This window comes from Triticum dicoccoides, chromosome 2B (assembly GCF_002162155.2).
Source record: "Triticum dicoccoides isolate Atlit2015 ecotype Zavitan chromosome 2B, WEW_v2.0, whole genome shotgun sequence".
NCBI classification, from domain to species: Eukaryota; Viridiplantae; Streptophyta; class Magnoliopsida; order Poales; family Poaceae; genus Triticum; species Triticum dicoccoides.
The window spans coordinates 461,623,805-461,638,033 of record NC_041383.1 but is presented as its reverse complement, the minus strand read 5'-3'; the positions used below and the strand labels follow the sequence as shown (position 1 = coordinate 461,638,033).

Below are 14,229 nucleotides of genomic sequence, written 5' to 3'. Positions count from 1 at the left end.
GCGTCTGTACTATGTTCAAAAAAAGGTCTCTTATGACTGTATTTCTTGAATAGAAATAGACTCGATTCATACCAAAAGTGCACTTTACCTACAATGAACTTGTTCTAAGGTTCACGTCACAATCATAAACTGATTTTGATTCAATCTACCCTCATGAAACTCTGAAAACGTTCTCGTTTTTAAAAGAATTTAACACAAATACGACACATATGTTAATATATATATATATACTCTCGCTTCTATGAACGTATGAGCACACTTTATCATTATGAGCATCTTCGAGAGACTGAACCGGCACATTATCTGTGCTTGACAAAATCGGCACAGTCGTGGTGGACCGAAACGTTCTCCTTCTCAATTGACCGATTTGCAAATGTGGAAAACATAATTTTGGGAATTCAGGGTCAGTTCGTCCGGCAGAAGAGAACCTCTTCTTCCCGCACATTTCGCATCGCGTTCCAGGCTTCATAGCGCACAGCGCCGCCGCGGCGAGGTATCGGCATGGACTATGGCCATGGCGATGGCGAATCCTGCACCTCTTCCAACCTTCTCCTCGCAATCCCGAGCATTCACCCCAAGCATCTCACTGCGAAGCAGCAGAGCTATATCGCGCTCCCGAGCCCTAGCTCTAACCGCAACGACCGCGTGCTCAATCCGCCTCCGCGTGCGGGCCGCCAAAGACTGTTCGCCCCCGTCGTATCCGCTCTCTGAGGTTTTCCCCTACGTCGCCGCGGAGTGGCGGACCATCGCGAAGGGGTGGGCGTGCGCCGCCGCTGCCGTGTACTGCCTCTCGCGCACGGTGCCCGCCGCGGGGCGCCTTCCGCGCGCTCTGGCCGCCGGCGTAGGCGGGGGCGTGTCGGCGGAGGTTTCGAGGGGCGTGGTCGCGCTCGCGGCTTTCGCCTCTGCGCGCGCGGCCGCGGCGTACGTGCAGCAGGCGTTGCTCTGGGAGGCGGCGCTGCGGGCGGTGTGGCGCCTCCGGGAGCGCGCCTTCGAGCGTTTGCTTGCGCGTGACCTCGCGTTTTTCGATGGCAGAGAAGGGATCGCCGCAGGAGACATCGCGCACCGGATCACAGATGAGGCGGACGACGTTGCGGACGCTGTGTACTCTGTTCTCAATGTGAGGTTCTTGCACCCTAGTAGATACATGTGTTTGATAAAATGTACGAAAGCTGTTTGGAGAAATGCTCCTTCGGCAATCAGTATGATTGTTGATTATAGAAATCCTCTCCCTTTCTTTGATCGTTCCTCATGGTTGATAGCCTTGGAGTAGTTTACTGCTTTCTATTCTACTGGTGCTGAAAATTATTGCACCGGTAATTGTGCCATGCTAATTTTTATTACTATTTTTCATGCAGACAATTGTGCCGACAAGCTTGCAGTTGATAGCAATGGGTACTCAAATGGTGGCAATAAATCCTCAGCTCTCATTAGTTGCAGCAATGGTAACAAATCTCATAGTTTGGACTGCTCTTTCATGGTCACTCATATGTACTCCCTCCGTTCCTAAATACTTGTCTTTCTAGAGGTTTCAACAAGTGACTACATACGGAGCAAAATGAGTGAATCTACGCTCTAAAATATGTCTACATACATCCGTATGTTGAGTTCATTTGAAATGCCTAGAAAGACAAATATTTAGGAACGGAGGGAGTAGTTATGTGTGCACTGTTTAATTTTCACTCTGCATTACATTGATAGGTAATTCCATGCATGTCCATAGTCATTGCAAAGCTTGGTGAAAGACTTCGTCAAATATCCAAGGAGGCACATCTTAGCCTCGCCATGCTCGCAGCCTATCTCAATGATGTCTGGTTTAGTAGCACTCAATTAGTTCATGTATAATAAACATATAGAGCCATGCACGGATTGTTGTTTACATGAATACCCTTTGTAGGTACTTCCATCGATGCTCACTGTGAAGGTAAACAATGGGGAGCACAAAGAGATGTTACGATTCCATGAATTGGCTTTTCTTGATCTGAAGAATAATTTGGGTAAGAAGAAGATGAAAGCTCTCATACCTCAAGCTGTTCGTACTACATACATTGCAGGCCTGGTTGTGCTTTGTGCTGGTTCAGTAGCAGTTTCTGGAACCACATTTGATCCTGAGGGGTTTCTTTCTTTCCTAACAGCACTTGCTCTTTTTGTTGAGCCTATTCAGGTATCACAATCGCTATTGAGCATTTACATTTGTCAATTCTTACCATAGTGATGTCTCGTCTCTTATTTCCCCTGCATGAATGTTAAATGTATAAAACATTTGGAATTTGTGTTAATATCCTTTCTTGCATAGGATTGATAATGTTCATAGAATTTGGAGTCCAACTAATTAATCATTTGTGCTCTGAAGGAAAAAATTACGTGCACATCTTCTTTTACATTCGATGGGATGCACGCAGTACCCCCACCACCACCAACCTTTTTGCACCTGAAGAGTTATTGTACTGGAATACGCAAAAACAATTGTTATTGTTTTATTTCTGTAGCTGTATAGAAGCAAATATCATTAAGTTTGTGATCAAAAAATATCATTAAGTTTTATGATAAGTATGATAATAAACTTACCCTTGTGCTTACTTGATACTGTTAACATTTTCTTTTGGGAATTTTATTTTTGCATTATTAACTCTTTTTTTTTAGAATTTCTGAGTGTGCTTTGTATCATCATGTCTTATTGCATGCTGTCATGCACCACTTCCTTCCAGCACTCTTGATTTGGTTCTCACGAGAATCTATTCCATGCATAGGATTTTGGCAAGGCATATAATGAATATAAGCAAGGAGAACCAGCGTTAGAACGCATATTTGATCTAACAAGGTTCATCCCTGAGGTAATCACCATCTCCTGTTAAGGACTGTATTTTATTAAATTTATAAGAAGACCATTGAACAAATCATTACTATTTTTTCTAAGGTTTCTTATGTATGTAATATATGTGTAATTTTCAAGAAATGCAACATTCTTAAAGTAATTTTCTTTTTGTTTGGATGATCGCGGGGTCTTAGTTACGTTTTGCTAGCGAAAAGCTGGTTGAAGGTGAAAGAAGTCTATTTGGTTGTGTGAGAAACGAATTCCATAGCATATACCTTTTAGAAAGTATAATTTGGTAGTAAGTTCTTGGATTTGAATTGCTGTTATCAAGGAAATTTTCTATCATAATTCGCAACTCATACATCCATGCTGCTTTTCTGTGCTGTAGGTGAGGGATAAACCCAGTGCACTTCATTTAAATTCTGTTAAGGGAGATATTAAGTTCCATGATGTTACATTTAGATATGTTGCTGGTATGCCACCAATAGTAGATGGTGTGAATCTTCATATCAGAGCAGGAGAAACTATTGCTATTGTCGGACCATCTGGTGGAGGGAAAACCACTCTTGCCAAATTACTCCTCCGACTTTATCATCCACAAAGTGGTATTGAACTGAACATCAGTAGTATATTGCTGCAGAATCTGTAAACAGTCTTACATGTTTCGGCCTTTTAGTTCAAGTTTGCTATCTTGAATTCCCGCTTTCTGGGTTATCTCAACTTCATGATTATCTTGTAAAATGGCTATCGATGAACTTTCCTTGTAGGTTATATAGCTCTGGACAACCATGATATTCAAGACATTCAGCTACAGTGCTTGAGAACACATATTGCGTTTGTTTCACAGGATCCGGTTAGTACCTGTGGTGTATCATTTCCTTTTGTGTCATTGCGGTTTCAAAGCATCTCATTTGGGGTGTTCAAAAGGATATCTTGGTAATCTTTTGTTTGCAACTCCTGATGGAACTCTGTTTTGGTGGTATCTCAGCTTCGAACTCACATAATTTAATATTTTGGCATGTTGGACTGAACACATTTTTTGCAAACATTGTATTCATGCATGTTCATTTCTTCTTATTTCATAGATGTTATTTTCCGGGACAATCGCTCAAAATATTGCATATGGCGACCCTGTGGGAGATACTAATATGAGAAAAGTTGAGAATGCTGCTAAGATAGCCAATGCCGATGAGTTCATTAAGATATTGCCAGAGGGATATGACTCGTATGTAGGACAGAGAGGTTCTAGTTTAAGTGGCGGGCAAAAACAAAGGTAAAATTCTCCCCAGCACAATGTCTGGCAGCTTTTCTGACTGAATTGGCTTCGATGTTTCATTCAAGCCAACACCATGCGTATTTTCAATCCTCAGGTTATCTATCGCAAGGGCAATCTACCAGAACTCTTCCATACTGGTACTGGATGAAGCAACGTCTGCTCTGGATAGCAGGTCTGAGCTGCTACTGAAAGAAGCACTGATGAATTTGATGGCAAGCCACACTGTAAGTGGCGTATGCAGTAGGAATATCGTTCTTCAGAGATTTCTGTGCCTACCTGTTTTCATGATGTTCTCCCCACATTTTCAGGTTGTCATCATTGCTCACCGGCTGGAAATGATCCTGATGGCTGATAGAATTGTTTTACTAGAGGGCGGTAAATTGCGAGAGATCACGAGGTCGGCTTTCTTGTCCCTAGATGGCCGCTTCGGTTCACCACCGGATCTCCTGAGTCGAGAATTAGGAGAGGCTTGAGACTACGAGGGAAAAGTGGTTTGTTGTGCTGCAATGCGGACGTCGAGCCGCGGGCCCGCAGGCATGATCTGATGAGTGATCAGACGATGGAAGCAGCATGTTTCCGTGGACGCTTGTCGGCCAGAAAAGCTCCCTTGTAATAAGCGCATGCACTGCTTTCAGTTGTGCTCTGTGCCTTGATTTGGGCTTCCATATCGCTGAACGTCAGAATCAGGTACCAAACCAAGTGGTGCAGTTAACGATAATGCCACACAGGAGAGAATCAGTAAATTAATGGTATGAAATGATAGACTTGACTTAACGACAAGTATAAAATCATGACTTGATTTCAATATCTTATGCCCAACTCTAGTCCACCAAATTGTTGGGACTGAAAGCCTTTGTTATCGTTATTGTTACTGCTGCTATTGTAATGTTAACTGCGGCAGCACAGTAACCACACAGGCACACAGCTACAAGTATAAAATAATGAATTGCCGAGATAATGCGAATCAGAAAGTTGGCATCTGTTATCTGCTATCAGGAAGTTGCAACACAGGTACACAGCTGTGTTGCTCTCTGCCTATGCCTTGTAACAGTGAGCTGATAATATCAGCATAGTCCTGTGTTTCATGATAAATTGGGCAATATTTACTTTTCTATGCGAAAAAACACATTATATAACAAGTAATAATAACATACAGAGCAAAATCGTCACTTAAGTGTGTCTGCCTGTTTGGGCAATGTACAAAGCACTTGTTCAAGACATGCATATTCAACATGGACTATGAACTCCAGAAATATGCAATCCTGCCATATTCAACATGCAGTGATGGTTTCATATCATATCAATGGAGTGGCCCTAGCAACATGGAGTATCAAAAGTAAGCTAAGCAACACAACAGATCCTATCCATGCCAAGGCCCAGTATGACCAATCATCAATCTTGCATATTGAACAGCTTAAACAACAGCTGAGACAGGCCTCTCTATATTCCAAACTCGGCTACTCTGCTTCTAACCTCCTCAAGGAAGGATCTGAAACCTGTAGAACCATCCATCAGAGTGCCATCCAGAGCCCGATCCTCAATCAGGTATTTCTCAGATGTTGTTGTATCATCACGTGCACCATGAATAAAAGCAAGCCTGGGAGTTAAGGTCCTTTCTTGCTTCAACCTGTCGACCGTTGATCTCAACAGACCTACAAACATAAGTTCAGTGTTAGCATATGCATTGGCTGAAATAACCCGTAACCATACATACTACTACATCCGTTCTTCTGAAGTTGAGGCCTTCAATATGCGTGAAGAAATTAAAAAGTCATAACAACAGAATTAGTACTCCCTACTAATATAAGACGTGATCTTCAACGTCTTATATTAGTTTACGGTAGGGAGGAAATGCAGTAATCTCAGGACAACTAAGTGGCACTTAAAAAAGATGGTGCTGGACTCACAGTCACGTGGAGGAGGAAAGGGAATTGAAGGGCTGGCTGTAGGCAAGTAATACACCAAAAGGTCAGTGTAGGCGTCAAGAAGGAATATTGGTCTCTCACTGGTGAATACACTGCGACTTAGAGACTGATGCACTTCTGCTTCTGTATCAAGAGAGGAGTACGAACTCAGTGTAGGACATATAGCTTGCCGAAGAGAAGCCGGTTCCAGTGCACTGTAAAGAGAAATAATAACGTTGAACATTATATAAGCAATACTTGCGTAGCTCAAATAAACTACAGCAGTGAGATAATCTGGATTTTGTAAAAAAATGTGGAAAGGGAATTTGTGGAATTTTGTTGTTTCTTCCTGTGAGAACTTTAGGAACTGCATGGTAGCAAAATATATACTTTACCTGAAGAGGCACTGCAAATATGTCTGGTAATCTGGATGAATATGTTCATCCTGAACTTGAAGCAAGGGGCTTACTAGAAATGCAAATACAAGCCGTGCCAGAGGCTGCAATTGTGAGCAGTTTGAGAAATCAACGTCAATATCAGAAACTCCAGAATCAGCAGGTCTGACGTTCTTGTATGCCTTGTTGTATTGGGCAATGAAAATCGCCAACCAATCATGGAGCCATAGCCTTGCTTCTACCACATCACTTAAAGAAGCCAAAATAACCTGGAAAATGAACTTTTTCAGTATCAAATGATCTTCTGCTCGATCTTCAGTGATAACTTTGGTTTTATTCGAGTCTAGAAATATAATTAGGTTTGACGATCATGAACATTTCTCTCCTGTTTTTAAGGTCACCAAGCTTAGCATTTATAACTAAAATACAACAGAATGCCAAAACTACAATATATATATATATAATACATTATGTCCCTGCAGAACCGTATTCATTAAACAAGCTGATTCAGATAAGGATTTAAGCTAGGATTCCTTATGGTGAATTAATAGATTAGCGTAGACTGCGGTCAAATTTAGCTTCTCTTCTTCCATATTAACAGAGTCCTGAGAGCATTTTGGAAACCCAGAACTCAAAACTTGTTGGGTTGGCTCGCCTTCAATAAACCGGAAAGGCGGAAACTAGTGCCAGACAACCAGAGTAAACCTAGCTTCCGATTGCAGGGAAGAAGATAAAACAGGCCTGCCAAAATAGGGGCCTAATAGCTCCTAAGCCTAGAAGGGTTGAATAAATATTAATCTTGTAATTGTTGACGAACATTCAAATAAAACCATTAGATGAATATTAAAATAAAACAGCTAAATGAATGTTTAAGTAAAATACAGAAATACTAAGCTTGTGACCAGCTGTATCCCAGACAAAGTTTCCTACCCATAATTTTCTTGTAGAGTTGCACTTAATTGATGTAGCGAGATGTTATAGTCCTACAGAGAGGCTGTGGCAACATTTGATTGCTATAACTTTCTTGTAGTGGCAATTAATTGATGTAGTAAGATGCTTTAGTCCTACAGTTAACAGCCTTCGTGCTTACGACAAACAGTTTATCCATCAAAATTGTACTGCCGTCGTTACAATTTAGGGAGGAAATGCAGTAATCTGAAACAGAGGTTGTACCTGGTGTACAAGTATCGTCAATACCACATCTGGGTCAACAAAGTCATACAGGTCCCAGATATTAGCAGTTGTGTTGTACTGGATAGTCCGCACCCTTAACCGCCTTTGCACTGAGAACTTAGATCTGGACAAGGTGTATTTTGAAGTTACAAAATATGAAAATATAGATAACAATGTGTATAAAACTGCTGCTAACATGGAACATCTGCAAATTGACAAAAAGAAATTGCACACTGCAAATTGACAATTAGACAAACATTAGCAAGCAAGTAATTAACTTGCAAGCCAGTATATCACAGAATCATCAAAAAATAACTTGGACAGCTCACACATAAGGACAATTGTCAGTATGCTTAAACTTATTGACACCAGAGGAATGGCATATCAAATATACTTTAACTTGTAAGAGCAAACAGTAACAATGTAGCATACTAAGTATTCACAAATCTGTGACAGGCGATACGAAATTTACCTACTACCAGAATTTGAAGCATCATCTGATGCATCACCATGCTGTACTATCATCGTGTACTTAAATGCGATTTGGAGAATAGGAGGCCTTGACTTCCTACAGTTGCAAACATCAGGTTGTAAGGGTTTAGGAGATAATATACACGGTCAAAACTGTTTGGCTACAGATTTTATACTGATCATAGTTACAGTTCCCTTGTTTAGGCATGGAAGTTGTTATTGTTACTAAAATACATACTCAAGAAAAGACCGGACTCAATCAACGGTTAGAATGTGTCTTATGATTTACTCTCTGGTCGGGGTATACAGGCCCGCTTCGTATTTCGAGTCTAACATTGGCCACCGATTTAAATAAGAAAATATGATCTATATATTGCATTCGAAAGATCTTTCCAACAGTTACTTTTTATGGAACACCAACAGTTACTTTTTATGGAACATAGCGCATATTTTACTGGTTAAATCGGTGGTCAAAGTTAGACTCAAAGTACAATAGGGCCCTGTGTAACCGACCGGTGGTAGTAGTATCCTTATTGTACTCCCTCCGTCCCAAAATAAGTGTCTCAACTTTGTACTAGCTCTAGTACAAATCTGTACTAAGCTCAAGACACTTATTTTGGGACGAAGGGAGTATTTGTATAGCATAGTTAGTAAGATCCCTGGTAGATAGAGCTTATACATTGTGTACTTTTTTTGTCCTTTCAAGAGCAAATCCCAGACATCCTAACTGGGAATTAGGTTGAAACATCTAAAAGATGATAAGTTAATAGGGGAAAAAAGGATGGTTAGCTTTAATGCTGAAAATTCTAGTTTTTTTTTCCTTTTGACAATGAATGGTATAGTTTGTCGGGTTTTCTCCTTGTATAGCATAGTTATCAAGATTCCCGGTAGATAACATGCTTATACATTGTGCACTTTTTTAGTCTTTTTAAGAGTAAATCCCAGATACACTAATTGGGAATTAAGTTGAAACATGTAAAGGATGATAGGTTTCATAGGAAAAAAAGATGGTTAGATTCAATGCTGAAAATTCTAGTTTTTTTCCCTTTTGACAATGAATGGTAATAGTTTTATCGGGTTTTCTCCTTCTCTTAGTAATGTGCTGAGCCCATCCTAGCGTGTTTTGTTTTACAAATATCTATAATATTTAGAAGTAGAGAAGGAACAACTAGGATTAACTAGACATAAGCAATAGAAAAGGAAAGCCTCAGATTAATTTGGCATATATAGGTTAAAAGGAAGCACGGATTGATTGGAAGGAGACATCTAAATAACCATAGCCAAGATAGTTTAGAAGGACGACCGGACAAGGAGAACTTGCAAATGTATCGTAAACCTATTCCTATGGTGCCATAGAGAAGATCCCTCTTTTTTTGCGGGACGTAAAGAAGATCCCTCGTGTGGTACAGATTAGTGATGCATATAAACTACATCAGGGCTCGCAGTGTAGGTAATTTTCCTAACTTACTATTGATAGAGGGATCACTAGTTCACTACTGTCCAATTTGTGTTCCAATAGATTAAGACTCATTGTGGGCTTATCAATTTGAGCAAGTGTGTAAGGCAAACACTCTATGTAATGGAGTGGCAACGTGATGAACAAATCAATCATAGAACTAGGCCTATCGTTTTGTTTGCTCAGCATGTCCTATCACTATCCCCTGCACCTGGGGTTTCAGCCCTAGCCGCACACTTCTCCACGGTGCCCAATCGGTAAGTTCCTGACCTAGCCGAATCCTCCCATATTGCGTCTGTTCCAAAGGTTCAAGCGCTAACAACAGGTAAGAAAGAATTTGAAAATCCTAGTTTCAGTTATGGGTGTGGATCATGATGACTTCTCTATTGGTGCAGTCAGTAACAAACTAAATTCATTTCACAAGGCTTATACTTCTTCAACCAGACCAGCCAACTTGTGGATAATCTGATACAGGGATCCATATATAGTAGAATTTAAAAACAGGTCCAATGGCAGATTTAAGCTGGAGTACAGAATACATAAAATCCTAAATGCTCGTCATTATGCAAAGACTCGTGTACTCATTCGGTGTTGACCACAAAAAATGTCACCCTACCTGTAGGGAAGAAACAAATGTCTGATACAAAGATCTGGCTACGAATTGGCATAATTACTAGCAAGGCCCAACACTGTAAATGGATGATAGAGTTTCCTATTTGGTTATCTCTTTGAACTGTGGAAATCTAAACTTTCAATTTGTCAGAGCAAAGAAGGGAAGTACCACATTGCTGCTAGTTAGTTCAAGTTCATCAAATTTTAACACATATAAGCACATAATCTACAAAAGTTAGAAACAGCGTGGCCTTTACCTGGAAAACTGAGAATCCTTTTCGAACTCAAAGTCGTAAGTGTAGCTAGCAAACGAATCACAGCAATTTATGTGCTGAACATGCATGTATTGAGGATCTGGAAAGAAATGACCATACTGTTGGACATGAATTAAACAATATCAGCTTAAGGAACATATAAAAAGGTCACTAGGTAAATTTGCATATCTCTCAGAGTACTTACAGAATCAGCAATCTTGATCTCTGGAGATGTTCTCAACCGCAGTACACATCCAAAGGCATATGGACGCTTTAGCATTTTGTATCTGAAAAGTAAAAACGGTGGATAAATGCATATTACTGCTTCACAGCTATATTGTAATCAGTGGCTCAAAGCATGTGAACGACATGTGGACCATATTTTCACATTCTGCACATATATTTGTGTATAGATTGTATTTACCATGTACCAGCCATCCAACTACGTCAAACCCAGTCTGCTCAATTTATAGTATGGACATTTGGGGCAGTGCACAACCAACAATCAGATAATTTATTAGATCTTTGGCATCAGGCAAGTCAACATGATCTAAATCTAAGGTTCAACAGTGAGTGGTAACAGAACCTGTTGCCCACAAAAGAATACTAGGAAGAAGCCTATTCAGATCTCACCGCCCCAGAAGGCCATAATAAAGCCCACAGTTAGCCTTGGGTAACAAACCCCTTGGCATGGAGAATTAACAAACAGCCATCACACGTTGAAACCAAATTATAAGAAACAAAATCACCAAATAGACCTGAATGTCCATAGATGTGATTCCAACATTATGGGGGTTCCAACCACACTAATTTCTTGAGCTACACTAATGTACAAAGCATGAGCATATGTTATCCTATCAATCTGACTGACCTACAAAGAGGAAGCAAATAACATAAACAGACCAGACAGTGCTTGAGAACTGAACCACATTAGGATATCTCCTAATTGAGGAGATACAGTTGGACTGCTGAATAAAAAGAGCACAGAGCCAGAGATGATGACTGAACTTACATATCTTGTGGAAGTGTTGATTCATCTGTATTTGAATACAGAAACAATGAGCCACCACTCTCAACACTCAGAACTTTTAGGGAAGTAAGATCAGTGTATTCATTTGTTATCGCGAAAAGGTCCACACATGCACCTGCTTGAACAGCACTAGCAGCCTGTGATATGGCAATCAGGATACCTCCCAAAATATTCTCAGAATGCATTGATCAATATTTATGCAAACCTACCAGATTTTTGTAGAAACTTGTCTCTTCGGGCAGTAATGTATTATTTGAATCCACCACTTTACCAGTATTGTGGTCCCCATTGCTTCTTGCGTCTAGTTGGCCAGCCCCATAATTCGGAGGCCCGGATAAAAACGCAAATATTCTAGCTGTTTCAAAAATTACCAGGAGAATGCATAATATTAGAACGCAAGGCCATGTAGTTTAAAGAGAAAGCATGTTTTCTACTAATAAAGCCCTTAAAGAGAATATGTATATCTTCTACTAATAAAATAACAGAATAGTAGTGTAATCAATACAATAAGATGCCAATTCCCTGCAAAAAAAATTACATACCAAGTTCAAAGGTAGTTCCATTTTCCACACTTAGGTAGTTGACAAGAGCATCAATTGCTACCCCAAACCCACGGGTATGATGCAATGCGTGATCTTGAACTTGTGATGCAGTTGTTGCCCTTTCCCAGGAAGCTATTGGTTTAACTGTTTCTAGTGCTTCAGCGATGCGGTCTTTGAAAGTGCCAACCTGTTGAGATGTAATTAAAATAAGCATATACAGGAGAAACCAATGCTCTAGGGATACAGGTTGAGTAAATGATTGAACTGAAAATTGAAGGATTAAATTAAGAGGATAATGTACATACAGGAGCCAAAAATGAACAAAATGGCATGACATCTTTAAGGTCCACGTGCAAGGTGCCGTCAGAATCAGGAGGGATAAAAACGTTTTTCACAATTGGTATTGGACCTTGAACATCATATAGTCCTATCTTGCTGCTAAATGTTAAAATCCCAAATAATGATCCTGGAGAAAGAGCTGCAAGGCATCACTAGATCAGTGTACACGTAGCTGTATGCCTGTATCATGTATGTCCTTTCAATAACAAAGTTGTATAAATAGATTAGCTCCTAAAGCTTGTGAGTGGATCTCACCTTCAAGAGCTGCCAGAAGAGCACTTTTGACTAGCTCCAAAAACTCCTCAGAAGCTAAAAACAACATGAAGAAATAAATTATGAGAAGAAGACATAAACAAGTGAGCTCTAAATAAAACAAAACAGAAGGTCTCAAAATTCTAGAGTTATTCTCATGAAAATCTGAAATATTTTGATCAGGACAACAGGCACCAAAGGTGGAACCTATCCTAGCTAGATGAATTCAAGCTAAACTGGGATGGATTTGGATTCATTAATCCATGCATCATGTTAGTGGAAAACAAAATCTACCAACATAACAAGATCTTGGATTGGTAGAGTTGCTCACTATAATGCTGCAATGATTTTCCCTTTTACATTACAAAGGAAGTAACAAAAAAAGGCGTCCAGGGGTGCCACAAACACCACACAGGAACCCCACGATCATATCAATCACTTACTGGACCAAACTAGGACTGTTTTATTCTCCATTCATATGTGGCACAATCTTATTCGATGTTCATATTTTTCCATATTTAGCAAGTTTAAAACCTAACAGCCATCCATTTCCCTTGTCAATTTATCACTCTTTTGTGTGGAGACGAAGGCGAGGGTATAACAAATAAGCTAGAACCATAAGGCGAAAAATCTTGAGATCATCACATCTTACAGGATAAGTCGATCGCTGCCACGTACACGGGCGTCGTCGCAGCCGCTGCCTCACCCTCCTCCCCTGGAAAATAACACAAGCCCGTCATTTCACTGCACCACATTGCAGCAGATCGGAACTGCGGAAGCCCTACCCGGGAGGAGGAGGTCGACAAAGGCGGAGCGTAACTCGGGCGGGTCGTGGCTGCCGTCCCGCGCGTAGCGCGCGGCGGCGTCGGCGGAGAGGTCGTTGTCTTCCGAGCAGATGGGACACGTCCACGACCAGCGGTGCAGCGAGCAAAGGGTGCTGAAATAGGCGAAGCAGGACGTGCAGCGAGGGATGAGGTCGCCCTCGTCGCCGGTGACCGGAGAGGAGCCGCGCTCATCGGTGGAAGAGAAGGGCGTGACGGCGACGCCCCACGGTAGGCCCGAGGAGTCGAGGAGCGCGTTGTCGGAGGGGAAGTACGCGAGGCTCGGGCGCACCGCCATTGCTGCGCCGCGCGGTTTGGGATGTGGATCTGGTGGAGTGGTGACGTGAGAGAGATCTGACGAGGGAGATGGAAGCGCGGCTGCTCAAATTGTCTGTGCAGTGTGGGTTTGCGCTGAACTCTTCTGCTGCGGCAGACGATCAGGACCGTCAAGTTGCTAACGTACGTCTCGAAGGCTAGGTGAGCGTTGACTGTGCTGCTAAAGGTAGACCAGAGTCTACTCCTGTCCTTGGCCATCTCCAACGCCGTCCATCCAAACGAACATCCCAAATATCCACACATACGTTCACAAACATATTCACTGACAACGTTCGAGGAGACAGCCATCCAACCATCCAGAAGCAAGAATGATGGAAGAACTTCCGGCTCATCTGAGATTTGGATTCCTGGTCATTGGATATGTTTGCTTGATGGGATCTGGGCCGTCGGATCGACCCACCGGAGGACGCAGGCCGTCGGATTGAAGAGGCTCCTGTAGCAATGAATAGTGCAGAGACGTTCGTGCCACCGCGCGTAAATCCCGTGCCCTGCCGAGTGCATTTCCGTCATTTCGCGTACAAGGGTATAAATCGCTGCGGTTCCCGTGGCAGAGACC

General features: G+C 41.5%; 2 protein-coding genes across 4 annotated transcripts; one reads left to right on the top strand and one right to left on the bottom strand.

The window, feature by feature from the left end:
- Nucleotides 1-394: 394 nt before the first annotated feature.
- LOC119364219 (ABC transporter B family member 29, chloroplastic-like) lies at nucleotides 395-4,893 on the top strand. Of its 3 annotated transcripts, XM_037629651.1 has the most exons (11): nucleotides 395-1,117; nucleotides 1,356-1,442; nucleotides 1,699-1,806; nucleotides 1,895-1,994; nucleotides 2,133-2,161; nucleotides 2,748-2,831; nucleotides 3,201-3,417; nucleotides 3,580-3,665; nucleotides 3,898-4,085; nucleotides 4,183-4,312; nucleotides 4,397-4,893. In XM_037629651.1, exons 1-11 carry the CDS (start codon nucleotides 509-511, stop codon nucleotides 4,559-4,561), a joined length of 1,803 nt encoding a protein of 600 aa, XP_037485548.1. In that variant the 5' UTR covers nucleotides 395-508; the 3' UTR covers nucleotides 4,562-4,893. The 3 variants fall into 3 exon arrangements, with proteins under 3 accessions (XP_037485548.1, XP_037485546.1, XP_037485547.1); XM_037629649.1 differs by having other exon boundaries at nucleotides 1,895-2,161; XM_037629650.1 differs by lacking the exon at nucleotides 1,699-1,806 and having other exon boundaries at nucleotides 1,895-2,161.
- A 341-nt stretch (nucleotides 4,894-5,234) lies between these two features.
- Nucleotides 5,235-13,738, bottom strand: LOC119364218 (protein transport protein Sec24B-like). Its single transcript, XM_037629648.1, has 14 exons — nucleotides 13,302-13,738; nucleotides 13,169-13,231; nucleotides 12,520-12,573; nucleotides 12,231-12,403; nucleotides 11,926-12,112; nucleotides 11,593-11,738; nucleotides 11,366-11,520; nucleotides 10,559-10,640; nucleotides 10,357-10,472; nucleotides 8,033-8,128; nucleotides 7,561-7,684; nucleotides 6,388-6,656; nucleotides 5,996-6,207; nucleotides 5,235-5,740 (listed from the first exon to the last, which is right to left on the bottom strand). The coding sequence occupies exons 1-14, from the start codon at nucleotides 13,633-13,635 to the stop codon at nucleotides 5,529-5,531; spliced, it is 2,223 nt and encodes a 740-aa protein (XP_037485545.1). The 5' UTR covers nucleotides 13,636-13,738; the 3' UTR covers nucleotides 5,235-5,528.
- Between the last annotated feature and the right edge of the window lie 491 nt (nucleotides 13,739-14,229).

Bases quoted from the DNA above. Each gene is read 5' to 3' on its own strand.
- LOC119364219 (XM_037629649.1), top strand. From the start codon at position 509: ATGGCCATGGCGATGGCGAATCCTGCACCTCTTCCAACCTTCTCCTCG. The intron at 3,666-3,897 runs GTTAGTACCTGT...CTTATTTCATAG, and splicing joins CGTTTGTTTCACAGGATCCG to ATGTTATTTTCCGGGACAAT. The intron at 4,313-4,396 runs GTAAGTGGCGTA...CCACATTTTCAG, and splicing joins ATTTGATGGCAAGCCACACT to GTTGTCATCATTGCTCACCG.
- LOC119364218 (XM_037629648.1), bottom strand. From the start codon at position 13,635: ATGGCGGTGCGCCCGAGCCTCGCGTACTTCCCCTCCGACAACGCGCTC. The intron at 8,129-10,356 runs GTAAAGGCCACG...TTGCAACTGTAG, and splicing joins AAGGATTCTCAGTTTTCCAG to GAAGTCAAGGCCTCCTATTC. The intron at 6,657-7,560 runs GTACAACCTCTG...TTCATTTTCCAG, and splicing joins TGACGATACTTGTACACCAG to GTTATTTTGGCTTCTTTAAG.